Source organism: Leptonychotes weddellii, chromosome 6 (genome assembly GCF_054177405.1).
Source record: "Leptonychotes weddellii isolate Sample4059 chromosome 6, ASM5417740v2, whole genome shotgun sequence".
In the NCBI taxonomy this organism is placed as follows: Eukaryota; Metazoa; Chordata; class Mammalia; order Carnivora; family Phocidae; genus Leptonychotes; species Leptonychotes weddellii.
Window position 1 is genome coordinate 125,845,072 of NC_138374.1, and position 26,747 is coordinate 125,871,818.

Consider the following 26,747-nt stretch of genomic DNA (forward strand, 5'->3'; position numbering starts at 1 on the left):
TTCTATTAACTCTGAAAACATCCTTTTTCACTTCCCAGCTCAGCAGCCCTGCTTCTTTCGATTGGTCATTTCTAGGCTGCCCTACCCTAAACCTGGTTGACCACACAACCATATAACCACATGGTTTCAAAACTGAAATTCCTAAACATTGTTGTGTTGGAGCCTGTAAAATATTTTTTCCCTTACTCATTAGGATCTGTTTTTAAGCCTGAAATTCTATGAAGTAAAATTATTTTAAGTACTGCTGTATCAGATTGTTTTCGAGGTGACCTTCTAAAGCAAAACACATATCGACTTAGAAGAATCACAGTTAATTGAATGAAAGCAGTACTTGTTGCTTACTTCCAATTAGAAGTTGCTGAATATTTGGTAATTTAATGACTATTTCTAGCCATTCTTTCGGATAAGTTATCACAGCTTTGAGGTAAACTGCAGTAGGGATGACAGGACGATTAGTCTGTGCTTTCCCCATGCTTTTGTGCAAGTTATCAGGAAGGGGGTGTGTCTTTCCCTCACTAGCCAGTAGGGGAACTGGATAACCTTGACCCCAGAGCCTATGATTTGATGAGTAAGGCATTGTGCTGCATGTTGTAAGAAACTTAAAGAAGAACAAGATGAAGTCTCCAACCATGGCAAACTCATGGTCCATACTAGAGTAAATGAAGCATGTATATAGTAACTATATTCTAGAGAATAATGTGATAAATACTATAATCAAGTAGAAATAAAAACGTCAAGGGAGAATATAGAAGGTGCAGAAAATGGCTGGTGGCACTTCTGTGGAAAATACCAAGGATTCCTTAAAGGCTGCATTGCCTCCTTGATAGCCCTGGAAATGCCTACACTTCCAGACTTCCGGTAATGTAAGTAAACTAAACTGCAATTTGTTTAAACCATTATTTGTGGAACTTTCTGTTACTTTTTCCCGCAACCATTCTATATAACACTGGTCTTCAACCATTTTTGTGTACACGTTGTCTGATGCAGTTAAGAAAATACCCTCCTCACATATTTTAGGTAGAAATCTAAAATTTTTCACCATAAATTTAAATATTTGCAAAAGATTAGTTTTCTCTCAATTGTATATATTAATATTTTAGAAGAAAACCATTCCACCACTCTTAAATATACACACTGGAAACCAAGTATCATCACCGATTTGATATCCACCATCAATACATTTGAAAACAAAACAAAACAAAACACCATGAAAACCACTTCTTTAAAAGTTGAAAATTTACCTGGCTTATTTTTGTCCTTGAACTCCATGAATTTTTAATATCACTGTCACATAGAAGTTTATTCTAATGTAATATATTTTTATGCTCGAAAGCCTTTTATCAGTAACCTTGCCATACTCCTCTACAACTATAATGTGTGTCTTATCTATCTATCTATCTAATTTTCTTAAATTTCTGTGACTATAAAACTAGAGTTAATAAATTATTTTGATGAATTTATTGGTCAGTCAACACTGATAACTACTGTTAGTTGATAACAGTTATTTAAGATCTGAAAAAGTTATCATTAGTATTTAATTAATGAAACTAGCATAAATATATTTTGATAGTCCTAAACATAAAATAATACAATTTTATTAGGAATGGCATCATAAAAAATCTTTTCCCCCAAACTAGTTCATGTAGCCATTGATGAATATTACCCTTTAGCATCAATTCTTTTTTTTTTTTTTTAAAGATTTTATTTATTTATTCATTAGAGACAGAGAAAGAGAGAGGCAGAGGGAGAAGCAGGCTTCCCAAGGAGCAGGGAGCCCGATGCAGGACTCGATCCCAGGACCCTGAGATCATGACCTGAGCCGAAGGCAGACGCTTAACCATCTGAGCCACCCAGGCGCCCTTTTTAGCATCAATTCTATTCATACTTTTTATTTTTATCGATTTGAGTGCTCAGAAACCTTGTTCACATAAATTGGGAGTGGAAATAAAAAGAATTTGGTTAGAGCAGTCATTTGATTATTGAACTCCTTCAGAGATTTATGCCAAAAATCACACAATGATTTTTAGATTAAGCAGTATTTTTAATAATCTACCAGCTGCTAAAAACAAAGACTTAGAAACTATCTACCTAATTTGCAAAAGGCTTTGTGATTTGGTCATTAGAGTCAATCTGTCAACATCAATATCAGCACAATATTTGGAATGTCCCTCTGTTTGGAATCCAAAAGGATTTTACACTGTGAAGCAATGTACCAAAGTAAGAGTAGGACCGGGGGTGGGGGAGGAGGGGGAGTGTCTTTTTTTTCCAAAGTGAAAGAGAGGCAATTGTGAAAAATAAGAATCAGCAAAATAACCAGGGCTAATGATTTCAAAAAAGAAGGAGGTATATATTTATGCAAAGGAATCTGGAAATTGACTTCCTTAAAACTCTTGGTGACCAGGATTGCCTTGGAAATTATTTGCATATCCTGAGGGTATGAATACCTCGTTTTTTCTATTATGAGACACCGAATGTGGCAGCAAGAGTCAGTTTTATGTATCTGACTTTATAATAGGGAGCAGGTTGAATGAAAGTATGGACTTAATTATCTGGACAAGAAAGTTGGGGAAACTAAACTATGTCCGCACTTACCTCGAAAACTATATAACTTTCTCCTGTTAAAGGAAATGTTAGGAAAATTTCAGATATTGGGTTTCCTCCCCAAGACAATGAAAGAGACAAACTGAAGCAAAATGTGTCAGTTTTAAACTGACTGAGAAAGTGGCTAGGACCCAGAAAGGTACTAACTCAACTGGGACTGGGTGTGTGTGTATGTGTGTGTAGTGCAAATAACTGTGTACTTATTTGTTAGTGTAAAATAAAATTCCCATAAAGCTGTATCCTATGGTGTCTCCCCAAAAGAAACTTGTAGAAGGTCTACAAGGCACCTTCTTCATTTCCTCTACCCAGGTAAGGGGCAGGCCTAAAGAAAGGGATGAAAATACAGATTTGCTAAAACAGGTACATTCAGCCTACAGCTTACAATTCAAGTTTAAGGAAAGACTCATAATTAGGGAACCGCAGGTGGGAAAATCAGGTTTGGAACTCCTATGTGGAAACGGGCATGGACGCTAGACTGAATGGGGCTATGACTACCATGACTAGGGCTCTGGTCTAGATCTCCCTCAGAGTGCCTCTCTGTAGGATTTCTCTGACAAACAGGGTGAACCCGCTTACTAGAGGTTTCTTAAAGACAGGTACCTGCCCTCTGGAGGTCATTTTTTCACATGGCCTCAGGGCAGAAGCCTTTAAGCTAAAAGCTAAGTAAGGATATAGGAAGAACATCAAGGCCAGTAGCCATTTCCACGCAAGGAATTGCAACCATAAACACAACTGAAACCTATTACATTTTTGAAGGAACCCTAACGCCTAAACAAACAACTTGGCCACTTGTGACTTTAGTCTGTGACTTTAAACTCCTGCTGATGTTCACTAACCAGAAAGGGGCTGCTAGGAATGAAGAAGGTGACAGAGGAGGCTACTGAACTCCCTATTTCCATGGACACACCGATTGTACAGCTACACGTGGAACAATTTTCTCTGAGAGAAATCCAGAAACTAGTTGAGTGACTCCTACATGTTGGGCAGATGAGAAGAAACCCACATTGAAGTAGGCAGGAAAGGCTGAGACACATTCTCACCATAAACCCCACCCTTGGCACTAGGCCATATACTCGGGGGGAACCCCAAATTCCCAATTTCTCCCCAAGGAGCAAAGGGTTTGGAACACATACCTAGTGTCCCAACTTTTAGGACTCCCACCCTCGGATGGGGCCCCAAAACATCTAGCTCTGAGTGCCAATGGGGCTTGTGTCCATGAGACCTATAGGACTATAGCAAGCAAAGAGGAAGTTCTTAATGGGCATGCGAATACTTACCACAACAAAAGCAGTTCTAAGAGGGAAGTTTACAGTGATAAAATCCTATATTAGGATATTAGGGAAAAAAAAGATCTCAAATAAATAACTTTACACCTTAAGGAACTATAAATAGGAAAACAAAAACAAAAACAAAAACTAAGCCCCAAGCTAGCAGAAAGAATTAGAGTAGAAATAAATGAAATAGAGAAAAAAGATAATAGAACTGGATGAGTGAAACTAAAAGCTAGATTTTGTAAAGATAGAACAGACAAAACTTTAGCTAGACTAAGAAAAAACAGAGAAAACTCAAATAAATAAAATCAGAAATGAAAAGAAGACATTGCAACTGGTAACACAGAAATACTAAGGATCATAAGAAACTACTGTAAACAATGACAGGCCAACATATTAGATACTATAGAAATGGATAAATTCCTAGAAATACAGAAGTCTACCAATTTCAAACAATAATTAGAAAATCTGAACAGACTAATTTCTAGTAAGGAGACTGAAGCAGTAATCACAAAACCTCCCAACAAAGAAAAGCCCAGGACCATATGACTTTACTGGTGAATTCTACCAAACATTGAAAGAAGAACTAATAGACAGCCATTGTAGTACACTGAGCTCCACAAACACAGCTCTGGGGCAAGTGAGAGCCAGACAGGCACTGGATGACTTTGTGCCTCATTGAAGAAAAATAAGTAAACATGGGCAAAGAAGGTCCCAAGAAGCTGAGGGGCAAAATTCCATCATATGCATCCCTTGTGCAAACTTCCCAGGAGAAGCACAAGAAGAAGCATCCAGATACTTCAGTTAACTTCTCAGAGTTTTCTAATAAGTGTTCAGAGAGGTAGAAGACCATGTCTTTCAAAATGAAAAAAAAAAAAAAAAATTGGGGCACTTGGGTGGCCCAGTCAGTTAAGCGTCCAACTCTTGGTTTTGGCTCAGGTCATGATCTCAGTGTCAGGAGACTGAGCCCCATGTCAGGCTCTGCACTCAGTGCACAGTCTGCTTGAAATTCCTTCCCTCTTCCTCTGCTCCTCCTCCAACTTGCATGTGCTCTTTCTCTAAAATAAATAAAATCTTAAAAAAGAAAAAAATTGAAGACATGGCAAAGGTGGAAAAGGCCCATGTTGAAAGAAAAATGAAAACTTATATCCCTCCTTAAGGGGAAACCAAAAGAAGTTCACCCAATGCACCCAAGAGGACTCTTGTGGCCTTTTTCTTGTTTTGTTCTGAGTATCACCCCCAAATCAGCATCCCAGCCTATCCATTGGTGATGTTGCAAAGAAACGGGGACAGAAGTGGAATAACTCTGCAGTAGATGACAAGCAGCTTTATGAAGAGAAGGCTGGAGACAAGTACAAAAAGGAGACTGCTGCCTACAGGAGACAGCAGCTATGAGAGAGCCTGCTGAGGCAAAAAACGGAGTCATCAAGGCTGAAAAATAAACAAAAAAGAAGAGGAAGATGAGGAAGATGAGGAAGATGAAGAGGAAGAAGATGATGAAGAAGAGGATGATGAATAAGTTGGTTCTAGCACAGGTTTGTTTTTTTCTTGTCTATAAAGCACTTAACCCCCTTTATACGCAACTCATTCCTTTTAAAGAAAAAAACCTGAAATGTAAGGCTGTGTAAGTTATGGTTTTAAACTGTACAGTGTCTTTTTTTGTATGGTTAACATACTACCACATGTGTCTTTAGATAGTCTTGTCCTGGTGGTATTTTCAATACCCACTAACCTTGCCTGGTACAGTCTGGGGGTTGTAAATTGGCATGGAAATTTACAGCAGCTTCTTGTTGGTGCACACCACAAATTTATATATAGGAATGGTACTGTTCTCATTTTCCCTTGTCTCTGAGGCAGCTAATACAAAATAACTGTTCTGTTAACTCAATACCACTCTGTAGTTGCAGAAAAAAAAGAAAAAGAAAAAAAAACTGCATTTTTTGTTTTGTTGACATTCTAATGCCTCTAAGCAAATACAATTTTTAAGTTGAAAATAAATAAAAAAGAATTAATACAATATCCTTCTCAAATCTTCCAAAAAATAAAAAAGGAGGGAATACTTCCACACTGCATCATTGTGAGATCAGCATTATATTCTGATACCAAAGCCAGCAGATAAGGACACTACAAGAAAATTATAGGCCAACATCCCGATGAATATAGATGCAAAAATCTTCAACAAAATATTAACAAACCAAAATCATTAAAAGGATAACACATAATGATCAAGTGGAATTTATTCCAGGGATGCAAGGATGATTTAACATCTGCAAATCAATAAATGTGACACACCAAATTAACAAAAAGAAGGATAAAAATCATATGATCATCTCAATGGATGCAGAAAAAGCATCTGACAAAATTTAACATCCTTTCATGATAAAAACTCTGAACAAACTGGTTATAGAAGGAATGTACCCCAGCATAGCAAAGGCCATATATATGACAAGCCCACAGCTAGCATCATACTCAATGGTGAGAAACTGAAAGCTTTTCCTCTAAGATCAGGAACAAGACAAGGATGCCCCCTCTCAACACTTCAATTCAACTTCGTTTTGGAAGTCCTATCCTAAGCAATTAGTCAAGGAAAAAAAAAGACACCCAAACCAGAAAGGAAAAAGTAAAATTACATCTGCTTGCAAATGACTTGATATATAAATAGAAAACTCTAAAAACTTTATCACAAAAAGCTGTTAGAACTAATAAACAAAATCAGCAAAGTTGCAGAATACAAAATCAAGACACATACATCAGTTGTTTCTACAAAAAAACTATTAGAAAGAGAAATTATGAAAACCAATCCCATACATAACAGCATCAAAAATAATAAAATACTTAGGGGGCGCTTGGGTAGCTCAGTCATTAAGCGTCTGCCTTCAGCTCAGGTCATGATCTCTAGGGTCCTGGGATCGAGCCCCACATCAGGCTCCCTGCTCAGCGGGAAGCCTGCTTCTCCCTCTCCCACTCCCCCTGCTTGTGTTCCCTCTCTGTCTGTCAAATAAATAAATAAAATCTTTAAAAAAATAATAAAATACTTAGAAATAAATTCAGTGAAGGAGGTAAAAGATCTGTACACTGAAAACTATAAAATATTAATGAAAGAAATGGAAGAAGGCACAAGTAAATAGAGAGATCTTTTATGTTCATGGACTGGAAAAATTAATATTGCTAACATGTCCATACTACCCAAAGGAATCCACAGATTCAATGTAATCATTATAAAAATTCCAATGGCAGTTTTCACATAAAGAAAAACAATCCTAAAATTTGTATGGAGCCACAAAGACCCCAAATAACCAAAGCGGTCTTGATAAGGAATAAAGCTAGAGGCATTACACTTCCTGGTTCAAACTATATTACAAAGCCATCATCATCAAAACAGTATGTAACTGGCTAAAAACAGACACAAAAGTCAATGGAACAGAATAGAGAGCCCAGAAATAAACCCATGCATATATAGTCAGTTAATTTTGACAAAGGAGTCAAGAATATACACTGGGGAAGGATAGTTTGTTCAGTAAATGGTTCGGGAAAACTGAACAGCCAACTTGCAAAAGAATGAAAATGGAGCCCTATTGTATGCCATACCCAAATATCAACTTAAAATGGATCAAAGAGTTGAACACAAGATCTGAAATCCTAAGACTCCTAGAAGAAAACAGGAAGTAATAAGCTCCTTGAAATTGATCCTGGCAATGATCTTTTTGGATCTGACACCAAAGCAAAGACAACGAAAGCAAAAATAAACAAGTGGGACTACATCTAACTAAAGTTTCTGCACAGCAAAGGAAACCATTGACAAGATAAAAAGGCAACCTATGGAATGGAAGAAAATATTTGCAAACCACATATCTGATAAGGCGTTAATATCCAAAATATATAGGATACTTGTATAACTCAATAGCAAAAGTAGGCAAAGGGCCCGAATAGATATTTTCCCAAATATTTTTACCATTTTCCCAAATACTTGCAAGAGCAAAATCCCAGGCTATAGGGGACAGTGAAGTAGAGGTCATATTCAGGAAAGAGAGGCAGACCAGAGAGCTGGACCATTATCTATGAGGGAGAGATAATGGTAAGGTGGAAAGGTAATGAGCCAGATAGTGGAGAGTGTCTAATAATATGCTCACGAGGCTTCTTCATTGTCAAAGAGGCAATACTGGGGGTTTATAAGTAGGGAATAAAAGAATCGGAACTGAACTTAAGTAGTAGAAGTAAGTAGTATGTACTCAAATAGTGAGAAAACAGAGACAGAGGGCATCTGGGTGGCTCAGTTGGTTAAGTGTCTGCCTTTGGCTCGGGTCATGATCCCGGGGTCCTGGGATCAAGTCTCCCCTCGGGCTCCCCCTGCTCAGCGGGGATCCTGCTTCTCCCTCTCCCTCTGCCTGCCACTCCCCCTGCTTGTGCTCTCTCTCTCTCTCTGTCAGATAAATAAAAATCTTTATAAAAAAAGAAAACGGAGGCAGAAAGATTCCCTAGGATCCTATAGTAATATAAAAGATAAAAGAGCTTATTTAAAATAATGAGGCAGGAAGTGGAAAAGATGGGGCGAGCATGAGATACTGAAGAGACTGGACTGGACTGGCAGCATGTAGGGTGTGAGGTAGTAAGATGATTCCATTTTAGTCATGACTGTGGACAGAATGGTACTCAAACACATTAGGGTAACTAAGGAAACTCTAAAAATAGTGACATCTGAGTTCCAACTGCAGAGAATCTTATTTAAGTGATTAAGAACCACTGGGGAGATTGGTGAGGAAGGGACATTAGGAGAATACCATGAAGGTCATACCTGCTAATTTGAGAAGTAATACTCAGTTGACAGTATCCAATTTGTCCCATTTTAAATTCATACTTTCATGTTTTCAATCACCCAATAACTATTCACTGCCCACAGGGCACTGTTAAGACAGGACTACAATAGTGATAAAGAGATCTGTCTGTCCTCAGTGCATTTACAATCATTACCAAATACAATTTTTGGTTTGAAAACAGCTCTACATCTACTTGCTAGAGTTCTTGATTCATATCACAGCAAAAAATTAAGAAGGAAATATACAAGTCTTTTGCTTGCCAATCTGAGTTAATAACTCTTTCTTCTTTCTCTTTGAGAGACAATAGAGAAAAGGTCTTATAGGATAATAAAAATGAATGAAATAAACTATTAAAAGGGAAGATTATGATATTGTAATCTATAAAATAAGTACTACAGAAACTAATAATCTGTATAAATACTATTTTATATTATATACATTATATTTATATTAATAATCTATGTAAAATAAGCTATTAAAGAACAATAATTTATTTTACATTGGCTAAGGAATGGATTTAAAAGCTAGGCTCTAATGGATCCTAACAGGACTGCTTGCCAGAAAAAATTCATTCAATCATTAATTCATGTCTTTCCACATTTTACGGCCTTTTTCAAGTTCAACCACCTTCACAGGAGACATGGTATTGACCCAAAATATATAACGTTTTCAAGTTCTTCCAATAAAGATATACTTAGAAATAGAACTAGCACCTAGAAATTCACCCAATAATTCACCAAAGTTAAAGCTCAAGTGCTTATACGTTTTAGAATTATTTAATAAATTAGACTCTCCTTTCTACTGTTAAATGAAAATACATTCTGGTCCCTTCACAGCTCATGCTGGGCAGAAGCAGGGAGCAGAGAAGTACTGAGCTAAGCAGTCACTTCCTCTGCACTTTAGTGCTTTAGAAAGAGTGGGGAGGAAGGGAAAGAGGAGGGATGAGTAGGAGGAGAGCTCGATGCTACTTAATGTAATGAAAATGTAGAAATTCCCATTCTATCACAAATAAAAGAATGACTGTATTCAAAAACCTTTATTTACATTTCTGCCACGGGTTGAAATGATTCCTGCATAACTGTCAATGGCATAAGGTATTTACTCTTTCTTAAGAAAGGTGCAAAATTAAACTACCTTTATTAGCAATAGCTCTCAATTTCCCGCAAGAAAGACGTAGACTACCCCAATGAGACCCTAAAAATTAGGGCATACTCACTCATGGTGATGAGAGTCTGGGGAAAAGTGAACCATCCTCTTGTTACTGACAGGACCAGGGGTGCTCACCTGAAAGGAGAGTTGAAACAAAAAATGTCACAGACGAGTTTCTAAAAGAAAAACAACAGCCCCGAACAACAGGGACATTTCCATTTGAGGGCTTCCGATCTAAAATGGAGAATAAAATGTTAATTCTCAAAAGCTAAACAACATTGCATGGACCAAAAGGGTCATTTCCTTTCTGGTAAGAATGGCCTCTTGTTTTGGCTCAGTGTAGTTCCTCTGAGAGAATTTTTAGACTATTTTAAAAGTACCTTTATAATAGAATGTTTCTTAAGAACCAGACCACTGACTCTTGTTTCCAAATATTGCTCAACTGTGCACATATTTAATCGTATGCGAAAAAAGGAGGCTCACTTAATTAGTGTTGAGCAAGCAATATTTCCAAAAACCAATTAACCAAAGTTAATTCCTAAATATAAATAACATGTTTTATAGCGCACACTTCTTCAATGCATCCAAAAACTGAAGTCAAGGAAGGAGACACGAGTCCTTTTCCTATAAAGTCAGAATAATCTGTGTATTTACACAGAACAAAATGTAATTTCACCTAAAAGAACAATGTTTTCTTTCTCTATTCCTAAATAAAATGAAAAATCTGCTAAAGAACTGAAGGTTCAATTTTTTTTTCATAATAGAAGCTACTCTCGTTAAAAAAAACTCAGGGTGGCTCAGTTGGTTAAGCGACTGCCTTCGGCTCAGGTCATGATCCTCGAGTCCCGGGATCGAGTCCCGCATCCGGCTCCCTGCTCGGCAGGGAGTCTGCTTCTCCCTCTGACCTTCCCCCCTCTCATGCTCTCTCTCTATCTCATTGTCTCTCAAATGAATAAATAAAATCTTTAAAAACAAACAAACAAAAAAAACTCACAACTTTTATTTTATGGAGGGTTCTCAAAAGGGAACGTGAGCAGCACCATGCAAGAAAGAATCTACAATCACAGTCAACAAGACATATCTTACGACAAAAGGTCCTAAGTTATGCTCTGCCATAATAATGATGATGATGATAATAATAATAATAATAATAATAAAGCCCCTCCACAATTATAAAAGTGCCACTTAAAGTATACAATCAGAAAAAAGCCCAATGAGGCAGAAAAATGCCTCTGAAAAAAACCCAACATTTGCAAAAAACGATTTATTCCTTTATCACTTGGGTCCCAAGGATACCAGCACACGCTCTGAAATTCCAAGAAATGCAAATATTGCAAGTGTGCGCAGATGATGACATCAAGAACCCGACGGCGGGAGCCCCACAGGTAAACATGTGGCTCAACTCCAGGACTACATCCTGCATTCATCTCAAAATGAGGTTTTCATGCTATTGCAGTGGGCATCCCAGGAATACAGTAATCCATTCTCTACACTGTGGCTCTGAGAAAAGCCGACCGTGCCTATGTCATGCTTTGTTAGAGGTTCATGATCACATTATCTCGTGGTGGACCTGACACTTTCATTCGGTTTACAGTATGTTCTATGCACAGGCAACTTATTTCCTTTGCCAGGACTGCTGACAACCTTTTCCACACTATATTAATCTTGTTTACTGACTTTATCTTGGTACAAATATCAGAAAACTGAACTTTCTATCTCAGAGAAAGAATAAACAACGTGTTGACAGAAGCAGAAGCTATTTTCAGGGCTAAAATTGCTTGTTTGCCTGAAGCTAGACTTAGGGAAAAATGTTTAAGTCTTGCTCTGGCTTGAAATACATAATCTGAAATTTAATAAATGAAGAAATTTCACATACACCCATGTGGTAAATTGCCTGATGAAAACAATGCAACTGAATACAATAAAACAGAATTTCTAACTAATTTATCCCACAATACAAATGTAAGCTTTCAATCTAGTCAGAAATAATCATACTGTGTATTTCTCAGAAATCATGTATGTATACATGATAAGCTCAATTCAATTGCTGTAAATAATGCACAAAAGATTTACAGGATCAAAGGTAGATATTTAAATGACTTTACATTTTTACATAATATGTGGCCCTTTTTTTAAAAAAAATAGGGCTGAATACCCTTTACTGTTATTTCAAGTCAATTTTTGTTTTACTTTTGAAGATATGCCAATAGCCATAATTTAGGATTATTTTTAAATGAAATTATGCAACGCGGAGGTCCACACACGATGATCTCAGGGTTCATGTCACTGGTCTGCCTCAGGAGTAAAATGTTTTTACTCTGGGAACCTTTTGTGACTTTGTGACTAGACACCCTATACTGAAAATCTGAGAATAAGATCTTAATACAGAAATCAGTCCATGGAAAGCAGTACTATACTCAAGTTCCAGTGTATTTTAAATATGGAAGCATGGATTATTAGTAGGTAATTCAAAGTATTATAAAATACCAAGAAACACTGTTATAAAATTCTTTCTAAAAATTTATAATTTAGGGTGAGATAATCCTCTTTATAAAAATAAATGAAGCAGTTTTTTAAACATCACATCCAAGTAATAATTTCATTCCCAAAAAATATGGCTTCCAGTTACTCCAGAAACGTCTAAGAAAGAACACATTTAAAAACATCATCTCTTTAAAATATCCAATAAAATATTCACAGAGTAAAGTTTATTTGTTAGAAAAAGCAGATTTTAGTCCACAAGATTAGATAGGGAACAGGTATTCTGTTCTTCATGAGAAACAGTATCTCCACAATCCAGCTCTCGTTATTTGTTAATAAGACTCTGGAGACATTTATGTAATTAGCCAATATTTACTGATGACAATCTTAGACATCACACTATCTGCCCAGAATTCTTACAATTCATTTTTAAATGTTATTACATCAATAGTGACTACATTCCTAAATAAAATAGGTATATTTCTTCTCATTACCTATGTTTATTCCTCCAATCAGGAAGTTAAAAAAAAAAGAGATATCCCAGCCCAGAAAGGAATGGGTGGCCTCTAGATAATAAAGGATTTGCCAACTTCTGGCCTTTGTGGATTGTGAAACAAACTGTAAAGCTAAAAGATCACATGGGTCTTAGTTTTTGCTATTGTTGTTTACAATCAAGTGATCAACTTCAGAAAACAGGAATATCATAGTGACAGAAGAAAAGTAAGTAACCGTTGTACAAGAAAGTACCACTGTCCAGGCGCCTGGGTGGCTCAGTCGTTTAGCGTCTGCCTTCGGCTCAGGTCATGATCCCAGGGTCCTGGGATCAAGCCCCGCATGGGGCTCCCTGCTCCGCGGGAAGCCTGCTTCTCCCTCTCCCACTCCCCCTGCTTGTGTTCCCTCTCTCGCTGTGTCTCTCTCTGTCAAATAAGTAAATGAAATCTTTAAAACAAAACAAAACAAAAAAAGAAAGTGCCACTGTCAAAATTCAGAAGGTCAGTAGGTAAGAATATATGGGACATTTAGCTAAATGACATCAATGACAAAATATCTATTCTCTCCATTTCATTAGATATATTAAGACAATTTCTTATTCTTTCTGTCACTGATTTATTGACACCAATTTCATAACTTTCCTCAAAAGATAAACAGAACACTTGGTTATACATCTCATTGTCATTTTGTTGTCATCAAACCCATCCCATTCTTCTACAATTACATACTTGAAAAAATTACTTCCCAAATCAGGGAAACGTATTTGAGACACAACGGATTAATGAAAAGCTTGTTCAATACGGATGATATCCTACTCATATTTTCAAGGATTAAGGTTCCTTCTGTAAATGAAGGAAGTGTTATGGCCCCACAGAAATACAAGAAGCTGTTACTCTTTCTTCTCTCCCTCTGATCCAGTCATTCTCCTTCAACTTTGATCTTATATACAATTACATTTTATTTGCTTTCCAAATGCTATTCTGCTTCAGTACCCACACTGACAAATACTTAGGGTGGCAGGCTGCCATTCGAAAGAAGGCCTTTCAATTTTGTGAGGACTGGTCAATCAAATCTGCCCGGCCTCCAGGCTATAAGGAGACCTTGCATGAGCCTTCCTGCCATTGTGTCAAGACCCAAAAGTTTTCTGCTTCTCTAAGGACCAGTATTAATTTGACTCAACTTCTCGGAAGAAAGAAACAAGCCCTCAAAGTTTAGCAGGCTCTGTATGAAGGCCCCCCTGGTACATTCAACAAATGTGTCAGTCAAATATACGTGACAGATACTAAGGAAAACAACTGAACAAAACCAGGCTTAAAAATAGGACTTGAAACCCTGGGGGTAGAAGTGAGGGGAGGAGGGCAAAGAGATGGAAGGGAGTTTATTATAGTTGCTCGTTACACATTTATCTTCATTAAAAATCAATCATAAGAAAATAATATCCTGAAAGATTTGTAGTAACTAATTTTAATTAATAGCTGTTAAAACAGATGTAAAAAATGTTCATCTTTTAACCCCTTACAGAAAAATACACACAAAGATTCTCCAAAAGTATTTCAAATGAGTTTTATATCGGTGTTCTAAAAAGTTCTGTTACGAGATAGGTGGAGAACGAGTAAAATATTTCATTGTGTCACCTATTCGCATATATAATATTACAGAATGGTCACAATTCACAAAAGGCACAATCTATTTGGGGATGGAAAACACCCAAGAAGATAACACTAGAATTACTTTTAAAACAATGTACAAAAAAATAAAAATTACTTTAGAATGATTTTTAAAGCAATACACAAAAATGATAACTCAGGGAGCATAAATTGGGTATCGTTTATAAGATTAAAGGGAAACAAAGTAGTTATCTGATTTAAGAAGAATGGGGGGGGGGGATGAGAAGGGAGTTGTATGCAATTCTCTGTCCCTGCTCCAATCCATCTTACCAACTTGCCAAATTCAACTTTCTAAATCACTGCTTTTCAGATGTCAGTTTTCTCATTCCAGAGCCATCCATAGCTCTATGCTGAAAGTAAAATTAAAGCTAATGAGAAATGCATTCAAAGCCCTTCTCTAATCCAATCCTTACTTTCCAGGGTGATCCTTCTGCTCAGGTAGTAACTGACTACTCTCCATGTTCGAAACCCAAAACCGCTCTACTTGATTCAATTTAACAAATATTTACCTACTATGTATGTAAAATTAGCCTTATATTTACTATATAATAAGTGGTATAGAGTTCCCATTCCGTTGGGTGACTATTACACTGTCACAATGAGTAATCTTTTGGATGTCATGATAAAGTCCTGAGTTTAAGGAACCCCTTTCATTCCAAGATGTTTTGTTTTTTTTTTTTTAAAGAATAATAATAAAAAAAAATCAGCAAGTAATCCATATGCTAATTCATATTTTACCTTCATGTGTCTAGATTTCTATTAAAGTAAAATGTGTATTTATACAGCAGACTAGCAAAAATCCTCTTTACTGGCTACAAGAAACTAAAAAGTAGTAGGTACAAGCAGAACGCCTGATGTGTGCTTGGGAATGTGTTGGATAGGAGGGAGAGGTCGCTGTAAATCTTTAGCCTCTTATTAGGATCTATGTGTCATCTACTATTCATAGCCTTCATGTTAGCTAAATTATATTGTAGTGGATATAACACAGTGTATGAATCTGATGATTTTACCTGGTTGTCAAGGTATTGTTCCATTATATTTTTAGCTATTTTTAATCCTTCTCAGAAGGATGTAAACATGAATAAATAAAGTGTGATAATGACCACCATGATACATCAAAGAGTTAATATAATTGGTAGAAATATTATTGCTATTATTCATGATAATGACTCGCCTAAACTTTATAGCTCTTGCCTGCTTGTAAGGGGTTTTCACAGGCAAGGGGGATAGAGTGAGTAAGCATCATTATTCTCAAATACCAGATGAGGGCACATGCCCCAGATCACAAAGACTAAACAGAGCTAGATCTGAACTTCAATTGTCCTATTCACAACCTACTACTTTTTCCCCTAAGGGACTACACAAAGGAGACAATACACCAAAACAAGTGTTTTCTGTATTTGGGGATTTGCTGCAAAAGATGCTTGCGTGAATCCAGAATATACTACTCTTGGAAAACCTTCAGCCTAGAATTAGACATCCAAGGATGATACTCTGGTTCTCACTTGTAACTTAGGGTAAGCTATGGGGCTATTTTAGATATAGGCAAGGATGAACACAGTGGCCCAAACAAGGCTGTTAGCAAGTGTTATGCATTGATTAACGGGAATAAGAAATAGCTCTACTACCAGGCATTACAGCCAAAGTAGTAAAAAATTCAAAACTGTGCTAGAGAGGGGTAAACATTCCATGATGAGAATACGTGAAGGAACTTGGAAAATTAGAGAACGTGGACTATTTTTTTTTTTTTCTTCAGAAGCAGGTATCAATGTAAATGTGAGATTACACCTTCAAACCAGAAAGACTTTATAAATTAGTATCAAAAAAATCACAGGAAAAAAGCTTGCCTTTCAATTGTGGATTAGCCTTCCTAGCAGGAATCCATCTGTGTCAAAGGGAAGATGCTAACCTTCTGGCTGCCAGAATCAACCAGAAGAGGTGAATGAAGACAGATTTTGGGTAATCGGAAGTAAGCTTGGCACATGTTCAAGTAACATAGCACATACATTTCTCTAAAAGATAATCGTCAAAATGCGAATTATACTAAACTGATGCAGGTTTAGAAATATGTATGGGTACGTACATGTATATATATGACAACATTGGCAATTGTTACGTTTTTAATCTAAAACTAAACAATGTAATTATTTTAAATCCTTAAACGTTTCTTTCCCTAGTTAAAATAAGTCAGCATTAATAATTAAGAATTTAGAATGATTGGTCTATTAGAACAATAATACTTCTAATTATTAAGTGCATAAATTCTCATTTCTGATATAGACTAATAATGAATGATCTAAATGCTTTAATAGAAAAGATCAATCACTACACAATTAAAAAACAAATACAGCAACAACTTTTTTCATACTGCTCCATGATAATAATTTTTTTTTGAGTAAGAAACTAAAAATTAACCAGCTTGGAATGATGCAAATAGTGATTAAAGAAGGAGTTTCACTTTGCCGTCCAGTTTAGTAGCAAGCTGTGAGTGGCCTCTGCTGGCTGACCAAAGCTTCCTAAATCACTCATTTATGATGCTTGCAATGTTACGGGCTTCAGAAAAATAAGGATATGCCCACATATATTCATACAAAATCCAGTGTACATAAAGACCTGCCTTTTATAAAAGCAAATGCCAAATAATAAACAAAATGTGCATAAGATGGTGTAAAACAACTTTATAATTTCATCCCAATTCAACATACTTAGATTATACTCAGTATCTATACATCTTCTAAAATTTTAATTTCTATGCCATGATTGTATGTAGATTATCATATTCAATTCATATCGAGCAATCGTATCTACATCTAAAAATAAATATTTTCTTGAGAGTCACTACACACACCTGCATACACGCACAAACTGTTTTTCAAAATTAAGTGTATATTTAGTTTTGGTTACTGACTTTGCAGGGAAATACAAAGAAAGAATGAATAAAAAATTCTTTAAAGAATTAGATTTAAAAAAAGGCATTAACACACTTTATATAATGGTTTATGAAGATATTGTCCTGGAAATGCAGTAAAGCAAAGCAATTTTAAAGATTTCTGTATTACTGCACCTATGTTTGAGTAAAAGTATTTTATACTCAAAACTTAAAATTACAATCAAGAAGTTCAACCTTACTAGTATCAAGTAATGTTAATTCAGTAATCATAATAGAAAAGAAAAAAAAGTGTTTCCAATTTTGCTCACTAGCTTTCTATTAATAAAAATCTCCTGTGCAGGACAGAATTTATGATTTTTTTATTTATCTATTTAAACATACAATTATATATGATTCACTTCATACTCCACCCAATCTATCCATTTAAAATATACCCCATTAAAAATTATTATCAAATATGCCTAATGATGTCAAAAGGTGACTACATTTATTTTAAAAAAGTTATTGTTCTCACATGTGACAATATTTCAGTGTATTTCAACCCTCATTTCAAAATTCAGTCCCATTATCTTGCCTGCTCAAAATTGTTCACAGGGTTAGCTAGCTGACATATAAGATAACCCTCCATCTCACTAGACACCACTGGGATATGACACACTGACCCACAGTAAGCTCTTATTATTAGCCTGAAATATATAGCATGTAATGTAGCTCCTGCCAGGGAATTTGTTTATAAAAATCCTTTTATCTGTCTGGACATTCAAAATGCTTTTAAAAGTAATGTTCAACTATTTAAAGGAATTTCAGACAATAAATAAAAATTCAAATGGGTGCTTTGAAGTCTCCCCTCTTGTCTCTCACTATTCTGCAGAAGTTTTTTTTTAAAAAAGGAGTCACATATACAGAAAATAGAAGCTAGAAAGCGTTTTCTCTTTGGAGCTTAGCTTATACAGAGTCTATTATATGAAGGATAGAACTTAAAAAAAAAAAGGAGACTCAATAGTTCTCATTCCTAATGAGCATTACAACATACTGAAAAGCTTGGTACATGTGAAATTATTTTTTGTAGTTAGAGGAGGTCAGGGGGTAACAACAGCAGTAAAGATAATTATGATATTCAGCAAACACAATTGATAACATAAAAAATTAAGATGGTTTTTTGGATGAAAATTTTATCACATATATTAAAAAATTTACTTTAAGAATATAAGCAGACTAGGAAAACATTTAAGTGCTTAGTTATAAATTACTTAAACTATACTTAAAACACATGATTAACATTTCAGTAGTTAAAATTATTCTTTTTCTGTATTAATTATTTAATAATTTATAACAATATTAATAGTTGTGCATATGCCTTTTTGAATTGCATATTATTTTCTTCTTTTTCAAATTTTTTTTTATAAACTAGTCAATTTCTTTCCACCTTAAGTTGACCGTGATGTTGTATGCAATCTTAATTTACATTAAGAGAAAAAAAAATTACAGCTGGTTTTGATGTTTAAAAGATTGTTTCTAAGAATCTCAAGGATACATTGATAGTAATTTATAAGAAAAATGCTGATAGTCTCCACATTTTAAAACTGATTATCTTAATATGGTTTATATTTAGCAAATAAAACACTTAAGATACTATATTCTATAAGCTTTCTCCTGAAGCAAACATACAGGCAAACACTCAATCTTCCATAATGTATTTCAAGACCGGATTATTTTACTATAAATTGCACTAAAATCTTTTTATAACTTAAAAAAAAAAAAAAGCACATAACAGTAACTTGAGAGGAAAAGAGACAGCAAGTATAAACATATGCAAACTAACTCTTAAGGTATAAATTATGCAAGCTATTCCTTAAGGTATAAATGAGTGAATGAGTTAATTAAAAAGAAATCAAATATTAGTTAATCAGTAACTGTATAATCTTAGTATAGTACACACTATCCTTCTTCTTGATTTGCAACACAAATCCCAAATAATAACTTTAACTTTTAATATCTTTTGGCCAACATATATTTCAAGCAATAAATCGCACAGTAAAACTCTCCATATTTTGGGGATGCTTATCAGTAGAATTTGCTTGAAATGGAAAGAAGTTAATATCTAGCTTAACTCTGATTGCACAACACAATCAATCAGCCAGTCAGCGGTGGTTATGTGAAGTAAGTTCTGGCCAATAAGAAGTACATGAAATCACTGGTGGAGCTTTTAAGGAAAATTCTTTCAGTGGGATTTACTTAGTGGGCATGAGCCTTGTGCCCTTCTTTGTACTTTAGGTTGCCTGGGATGTAGGCAACAACATCCATTTTTCTGAGTAGGAGTTAAAGACCACAAGAATCAAAGGTTTCCATCCTGCCATCCTTTATCTGGATAATGTAGCCATCAAATACCTTCCCATAACATGAGGGAAAAAACAAAACAAAACCCCTTCTTGTTCAAACTTCCATTATTTGAGCATCTTGTTACATGCACCAAGCTCAATCCCTAATGAATAATAATAATGATGATGCCATGGTAGCCATTAAATTCTACCTTTCTTCTCAGAAAACCAAAAACACGCCATTAAGTGGGTCAGGAATCCACCAAAAGAGAAGAGATACTGAACATCTAGTTTATATGCCCAGCACAGTGCTAGGTGCTATAGAATATTCTAAAGAACTGCATAATATAAACCCTGCTAGGGGCGCCTGAGTGGCTCAGTCGGTTAAGCATCTGCCTTTGGCTCAGGTCATGATCCCAGGGTCCTGGGATTGAGCCCTGTATCAGGCTCCCCTCTAAGCGGGGAGTCTACTTCTCCCTCTCTCTCTCTGCCTTCACCCTGCTCATGCTCTTTCTCTCTCAAGTAAATAAATAAAATCTTAAAAAAAAAACCCTGCTAGCTAATAGGTTGCAAACTTAAAAAACATGAAGTCAATGCAGATTAAACAACTGCTAAACTGTGTGTATTGAGTTCATAACTGCAACAGCAGTTGACAAAAGAGATCATTAAGGCCCAACTTAGCAAATGTGATTTGGGGAGGAGTTGGGGCTTATGCTGAGTGCTAGAGACGGGTAGTGTTTAAGCTGAAGGAAGAAGGGCAATTACATGCTAAACACAGATACGCAGTATGGATCATAAGGGTGTATAGTTTGGAAACAAAGAAATAAGCCTGACTAGAAGTCTGCTGGGAAAAAAAAAAAGCTGGATAAGTAATAAAGTTTCAGAAATCTAGGAATATGGTTCATTCTGTAAAATAATCTATGTGCAAGGCTTCCAAACTTATGCTAGGTTATCCACCTAGTTGATACTGTCCAACTCCAGTAGGAAGAGAGTGCCCCAAATAAAAATGAATAAAAACAAACCAAAAAGGAAGTAATAATTTCATATTTTAAATCACTGTATTTTCACCTTCACTAAATCCCTATCTCTTGTTGCTTTTGGGTTTCTGTATCAGGAGCCTGGGAGATGCAAATACAGTTTCCTGTAACTACTTACAGCATGAAGAGGCACCCTTTCTGCCCATGATGGCGGGGCTGTGGCACTTCCTGCCCACCCCCCTCCTGTGGACCACGAAAGGAGAGTTGAAGCTGAAGTAGGGGGAGTAAGTTAGAAACCCATGTTCTAACTGCTCCCACTTGTCTGGGGCAAGGTAAGGTATAAGACCAGAGAACTGTGGGGAACTGAGGAAAGTCTGCTTCCTGAGGCACAGCTGATGAGGAGGCAAGTCTCTAAGAGAGGCCACATTTGAGTTGGCACCCTGCCCAACCTGGCACAGGAGGAAAAATGCCGTATCTGTGGAAGGAGAGGGCTAGAGAGATAGCCTGAGAATGCTACTGGTCCCCCCAGCCTGGGTGACCCAGGAATATCTGTAACCCAGTGAGGGGGAGTCAAAGAAGCACAGGGACTTGTAGATCAGGGGCAAATGACTGGAATCCATGGGATTCAGTCATGGGTACCAGCATGATACCTCAAAAAGACCAAACAGAACCAGATTCATGTGAGTGAATGAGACACCGGGGTTCAGACTAGACTAGCCAGCTAGAGATCAGCAAGGACCAAAAAATAGTGAAGAGACAATAAGATGGTGCAAGAATCTAAGGTAGTCTCCTCCATAACCTCCATGGCACCTAAGCTCCCCACTGCCATCTTGGAGAGAAGTAGATAGGAAGGGAAGAACTGCAAGACCAAGCATTTGTTAGAAAAAGGGTAAGCTGCCCAAAATAATACCCTATACTGAGATACAGTAATTGGCAAATCTGTATCACTTTCCACAACCCCTGCTCCCCACTCCATGCTCTCCTTTCCCTCATGGTCCCTTCACCTCGTAGTAATAAGTGAAACCTCATGAGAAATATCAAATGTCCTAAATAAAGAAGCTACATTTTCTTTTGTCCAGCTATTAAGTTTTTGCCCCACTACACTTATAAACTGACATCAGTCCTTTAAATATATTCATAAATAGAATTATCCTTACATTAGAATACATGAAAATTGTTCTATGTGATACACAAGTAAGCAATAAAGCATAAATGCACTACTAGTTTAAGCTTTTTCTCTGTTTTACGGCAAAATTCCACATAATGTAGATCATATTTTTCAATCTGCGGGTTATAAAATCAATTGTGACAAAAACATACTTTTATGATAAGATTAGAAAACAAAGCAATATGGAGTCTTAACAGTACTTCTTGCTGTCCAATGCAGTGATCACAATGGGATACGTAATCCACCAGGTTTAACAAAATGAACTAGAATTTATGGATTTCATCCACTGTTTTCTTCTTCTCCAGTATAAAGTGGTTCTTAGGAGGAAAGCAGTATAGTGATTAAAAGTGTGGGCTATGAATCTGGAAGAATCCAAATCCTGATTCTTCCACATTTCAGCTCTAAGATTGCCTCAACTCCCGCATCTGTAAAATGGGGATGGAAACAGTATCTTTTTTATACAGTCATTATGAGAATTAAAGGAGACAATCTGAAAAGCACATAGATCAGTGTCTGCCTATTATTACTGGTACGACTCGACTTTGAGACAAATGCAAGATGCAACTGTAATAATAAGATGACACAAATCAGTATTACAGTAGATAGAAGCATTGAGTAAGGAGCTTTTATGGGGCGGGAGGGAGCTGGAAATGAGGGGGTGTGCCTGCAGAGCAAAGGTGCAATGGGAGAGCTTCATTACTGGGGCCTATCATCACTCTTTTCAGTGAATTACTTGAAACACTCTTGGTTAGGGTTGATAAAAATCAGATGGGCAACTGTTTTTCATGCGCATATTAGAAATGCAGATACATGTTTACTATATAAAACACACGCATTACAAAGAAGAGTTACTTTACACATTAAGTTACAATGACACAGTAGCCAGTCCAAGCCACAAGACTTCATTCAGTAATTTCCACAAAGACATTATTCGTGACTCCACAGGCTGGTGCTTTTCTGATGCTTTTCAATTAGTGGAAAGGTCATGGGTTTAAATAAAATAGAGTTAAGTATCTTATCTATAATAATGGTCTCTAAATTGAATGTTTTACAGCTGATTTGCTGTTCTTGGCCAATTCTAAGAGCCTGAAAGAAACTTGAACTGGCAGACCATTTGAATACATGCTTTCAAAGTAATAAAGGGAACTCAACTCCTCCTGTATCCAACTTCAAACACACACACACACACACACACACACACACACACACTCTTTGATTTTACACAGAAAAACAGTGAAAAAACCTTGAAGTCTTCTCTGACCACACACAACAGAAGTAACTTCTCTCCCCACTTTGAATTTGTATATTTCCTTGTATCTTATGTCACATAACAGACTGCCTCATGTTAAAATTGCAAATATATGTCAGTCTCCTCTACAAACCTATGCATTTCTCAAGAGCAGTGGCTTTTGTCTAATTTACTGTTGTACCACCAACAGAACCTGGTATGCCAGCCTACCCAGAACCATGTATTGAAATCATCAAAAGCACAAACATTGTTCACTACCACTGATTAGCACTTTGTGATAGCATAAGACAACTCAGTATATATTCCAAATAACTCAAAAGCAGATTGAATACTATAGTCTTTTTTAAAAATCTGGATACGTTGTGTTAGAAACCATGCTGCTATCTGTAGAGCTATACCCCCTCTAAGAGCAGTTCCACAAAATTAAAAAATGCAAAAGATAAAGCCTGGTAGGAAGTATGTGGAGAATAAATGGAGTAAAAGAATATAATTTACTAAGTGCTTTGCATAAAGAACAGTCCGCAATTTTTAAAATACAGAAAATGAAAGAGATGCAATTACTCTTTAATGAACACCTCAAACAATTTCACATAAGTTGGTCAAATGTAACAAGGAAAAAAGACTGAGAAAAAAGAAAAAGAGTTGGCGAATTACCCTTCCAGAGTAGCACACTATTAAGAGAATTCACAGACAGAAAGAAGCCTGTCGAATACTAGCCTATGCTGAGAAAATGGTAGACTACTACATGCTCTTAAAATCCATTCTAGAAGAAGTTATCCATAAAGCAATGGTAACATCTCAGCATCAATACAATTAAGAGACTAGATAATGACCAACTATTCTAGGATTGTCCCACAGGTATTAACTCTGAGCCCCATGGCCACTAAGCCACACCATGGAATCAGAAACAATGAGATCTTCCAGCATGGTTGGTTTGTGAAACACTGACATGATGTCACTACAAACCAACTCTGTGGGACTCGGTGTACAAAATGCCAAGCAGCACACTCCACTGGACCATGAACAAGTCCAAGTGCAGAGGTAACTGTTTTAGTCTTCCCTTTTGTCCTTTGTGATGAGCCCAGTATGTACTATAATTTATGGATTATTAATTATAATTTAATATATAATATATAATGTAATTTAATAATAATTAATTATTATTGATTTTAACAAACACTGATCGAGCACTTTCTGGGCGGCACAGACTCTTAGAAGCTGCACGCATTTCCACTATCACTCCTGCTCGCAACTCTGCAAGATTTTAATTATTATCTCAATCTCGCACATGAGGCTCAGAGAGATTAAAACCACCCACTTGAGGCCACCTACTTAACAAGTAGTGGAGACAGTATTTGAGTCCAGAAATGTCTGGTTCATTTACTCGACAAGAAAATACTGAGCCTTGACTACGTGTCCTGGGAAAAAGAGGAGGAAGAGACACACCAGAGAACAAGACTGACCAGGACCCTGCATTTATGGGATTTGCATTTGAGTCCAGGGAGACACAATGAAATAAAAACAAACAAATATACAAGAATACTATAGACTGTGGTCAATTCTATGAAGGAAATAAATCAGGAGGATGTGGTGGGGAAATGGAACCCCACCTGAGTCCTGAAGGATGAGATGGAGCAGCCAAGCTAAGGGTTGGAAGAATGGGGACACTCCTAGTCAAAGGCAATAGCATAGGAAGGTGTGGAAGCAGGGAAGAGTTTACAAGCTCCAGGAGAGGCAAGGAGGTCGGGGTGCTCAAGGGAAGACTGGTTAAGGTATAAGGTCAGAGAGCACGAAGGAGCCAGAACACGCAGGGCGACTTTAGTTCAAAGAAGTTGTGCTCTTTTCTTTATACCAGCAGTTCTCAAACTTTATACTCTTAAAAATAATTGAGGACTCCAAAGAGCTTTTATTTATATGGTTTATAGGTATTGACATGTGCTGTATTGGAAATTAAAACTGTGTGAATTTTGGAACCCAACAATATCCAACACTCTTCCTAGAGACTCTGCAAAATACCACCATGTTCTCATGAAAAACAGAGGTGAAAAAGACAAATATCTTAGTACTATTATGAGAACAGTTTTGCCCTTGTGGATCCCCTGAGGAGACTTGGGGATTCTCTGGGATTCCCAGACTATACTTGGAGAGCCACCGCCATATACCATGGTTGTCCAAGCGTGGTCCCCAGGCCAGCAGTACCAACATCACCTGGGACCATGTTAGAAATGCAAATTCTCAGGCCTCATCCCAGGCCTATTGGACTAGAACCTCTGGGAGTGAAGGCCCACCATCTGTGTTTTAACAAGCCCTCCATGTGACTCTGGTCCTTTCAAAAGTTTGAGGACCATAGTTCTATACTTTACTGAAGACGGTAGGACAAAGTGGGAAAAACACCAACAGGGAGGTCATATGAAATGCTTTTAAAATATGCAAAAATTGGCTGCTACAGCATAAATACATAGCTCGAAACCAAAGGCAGGAAGAAAAAAATGTTTAAAAACCCTGCAGCAAGAAGGAGAATCAATAGAAGGGTGACTTCTTTTTGAACAAAGGTTTCAGAGTGAATGGAAATTGAAGGGGCAAAACTGGAAAGAAACACTGACAGATTCTGCAAATATGTATGGCAGCAAATCCAAATGTCGATATTCATGGCTGAATAATACCAAAAGCACTAGTGTTAAAGTGTCAGTCTTAGGCATATGGAGACCCAGAGATAATAAAATGATATCAAACGTGCTAACCAAGATAATATATTTATGAAGAAAAAAAGCTAATTTTTATCGAATCCTATCTCAGTTCTCACAAATAATTCTTCCTAAAGGGAATAACTCCACATAACTTGTCAAACCTTGTTTAGCAGTACAAAGGAACAAACAAATGAGTTTGTTTGGTGATACATATTAATATCTTAATTAATTCATTTAAAAACTGTCACTGTGTACACCAAGTAATATTTTGCTTCCTTTCACTGAATCTTACCTAAGTCCCATAACATTACTATGTACTTGTATCCATAATGATATAATAATTATCCTTTGGGCTCCTACCAACTTCTATATATTCTAATCATTATACTTATATTATTTATTACACTGTATTTTAATTAGCTGTCTATTTATCTAACCCTCTCATAGACTATAAGCATCAAAGATAGAGAGTAAGAACCATGTATTACTCAACATTGTTTCTCCCTACATTGTATAGTGTCTGGCACGTGCTAGATATGAAATGAAGCAATATTCACTTGTTGACTTAGATATTTATGTTCTATCTTGACATCTGCATTGAAATCTCAACAAAGGCCATGGCTGATATTTTAACTGCTTTGAAACACAAGTAACAGAATGCTAAGTACACCTGTTTTCAGTAAGCCCTTGGTTACTGAATATAGATACAGATGCATATCTCTTGTAAATGACAATGGAAAGAACAAATATAATAAGTGGGAAAAACTCAACAGGCTGTTTTAATTATGTGTAGAAATGTTTCAACGAATATAAAATAAGATCGATCAAAAGGATTCTTGGGGGCGGAGCAAGATGGCGGAGGAGTAGGAGACCTGGATTTTGTCTCCTCTCAGGAATTCAGCTGGATAGGGATCAAACCATTCTGAACACCTACAAACTCAACAGGAGATCGAAGAAAAGAAGAGCAACAACTCTCTCATCAG

At 36.5% G+C, this 26,747-nt stretch overlaps 1 protein-coding gene and 1 pseudogene across 6 annotated transcripts in view; one reads left to right on the forward strand and one right to left on the reverse strand.

Moving 5' to 3' along the window:
* Positions 1–26,747, reverse strand: part of GPATCH2 (G-patch domain containing 2) — a 211,332-nt gene that overhangs the window by 93,526 nt on the left and 91,059 nt on the right. For all 6 annotated transcript variants that reach the window (XM_081825172.1, XM_081825173.1, XM_081825171.1 and 3 more), the window contains exon 6: positions 9,903–9,970. In XM_081825172.1, coding sequence (XP_081681298.1) covers positions 9,903–9,970 — 68 coding nt within the window. The remainder of the gene's footprint in view (positions 1–9,902; positions 9,971–26,747) is intronic.
* LOC115937603 (high mobility group protein B1-like 1) lies at positions 4,571–5,391 on the forward strand (annotated as a pseudogene).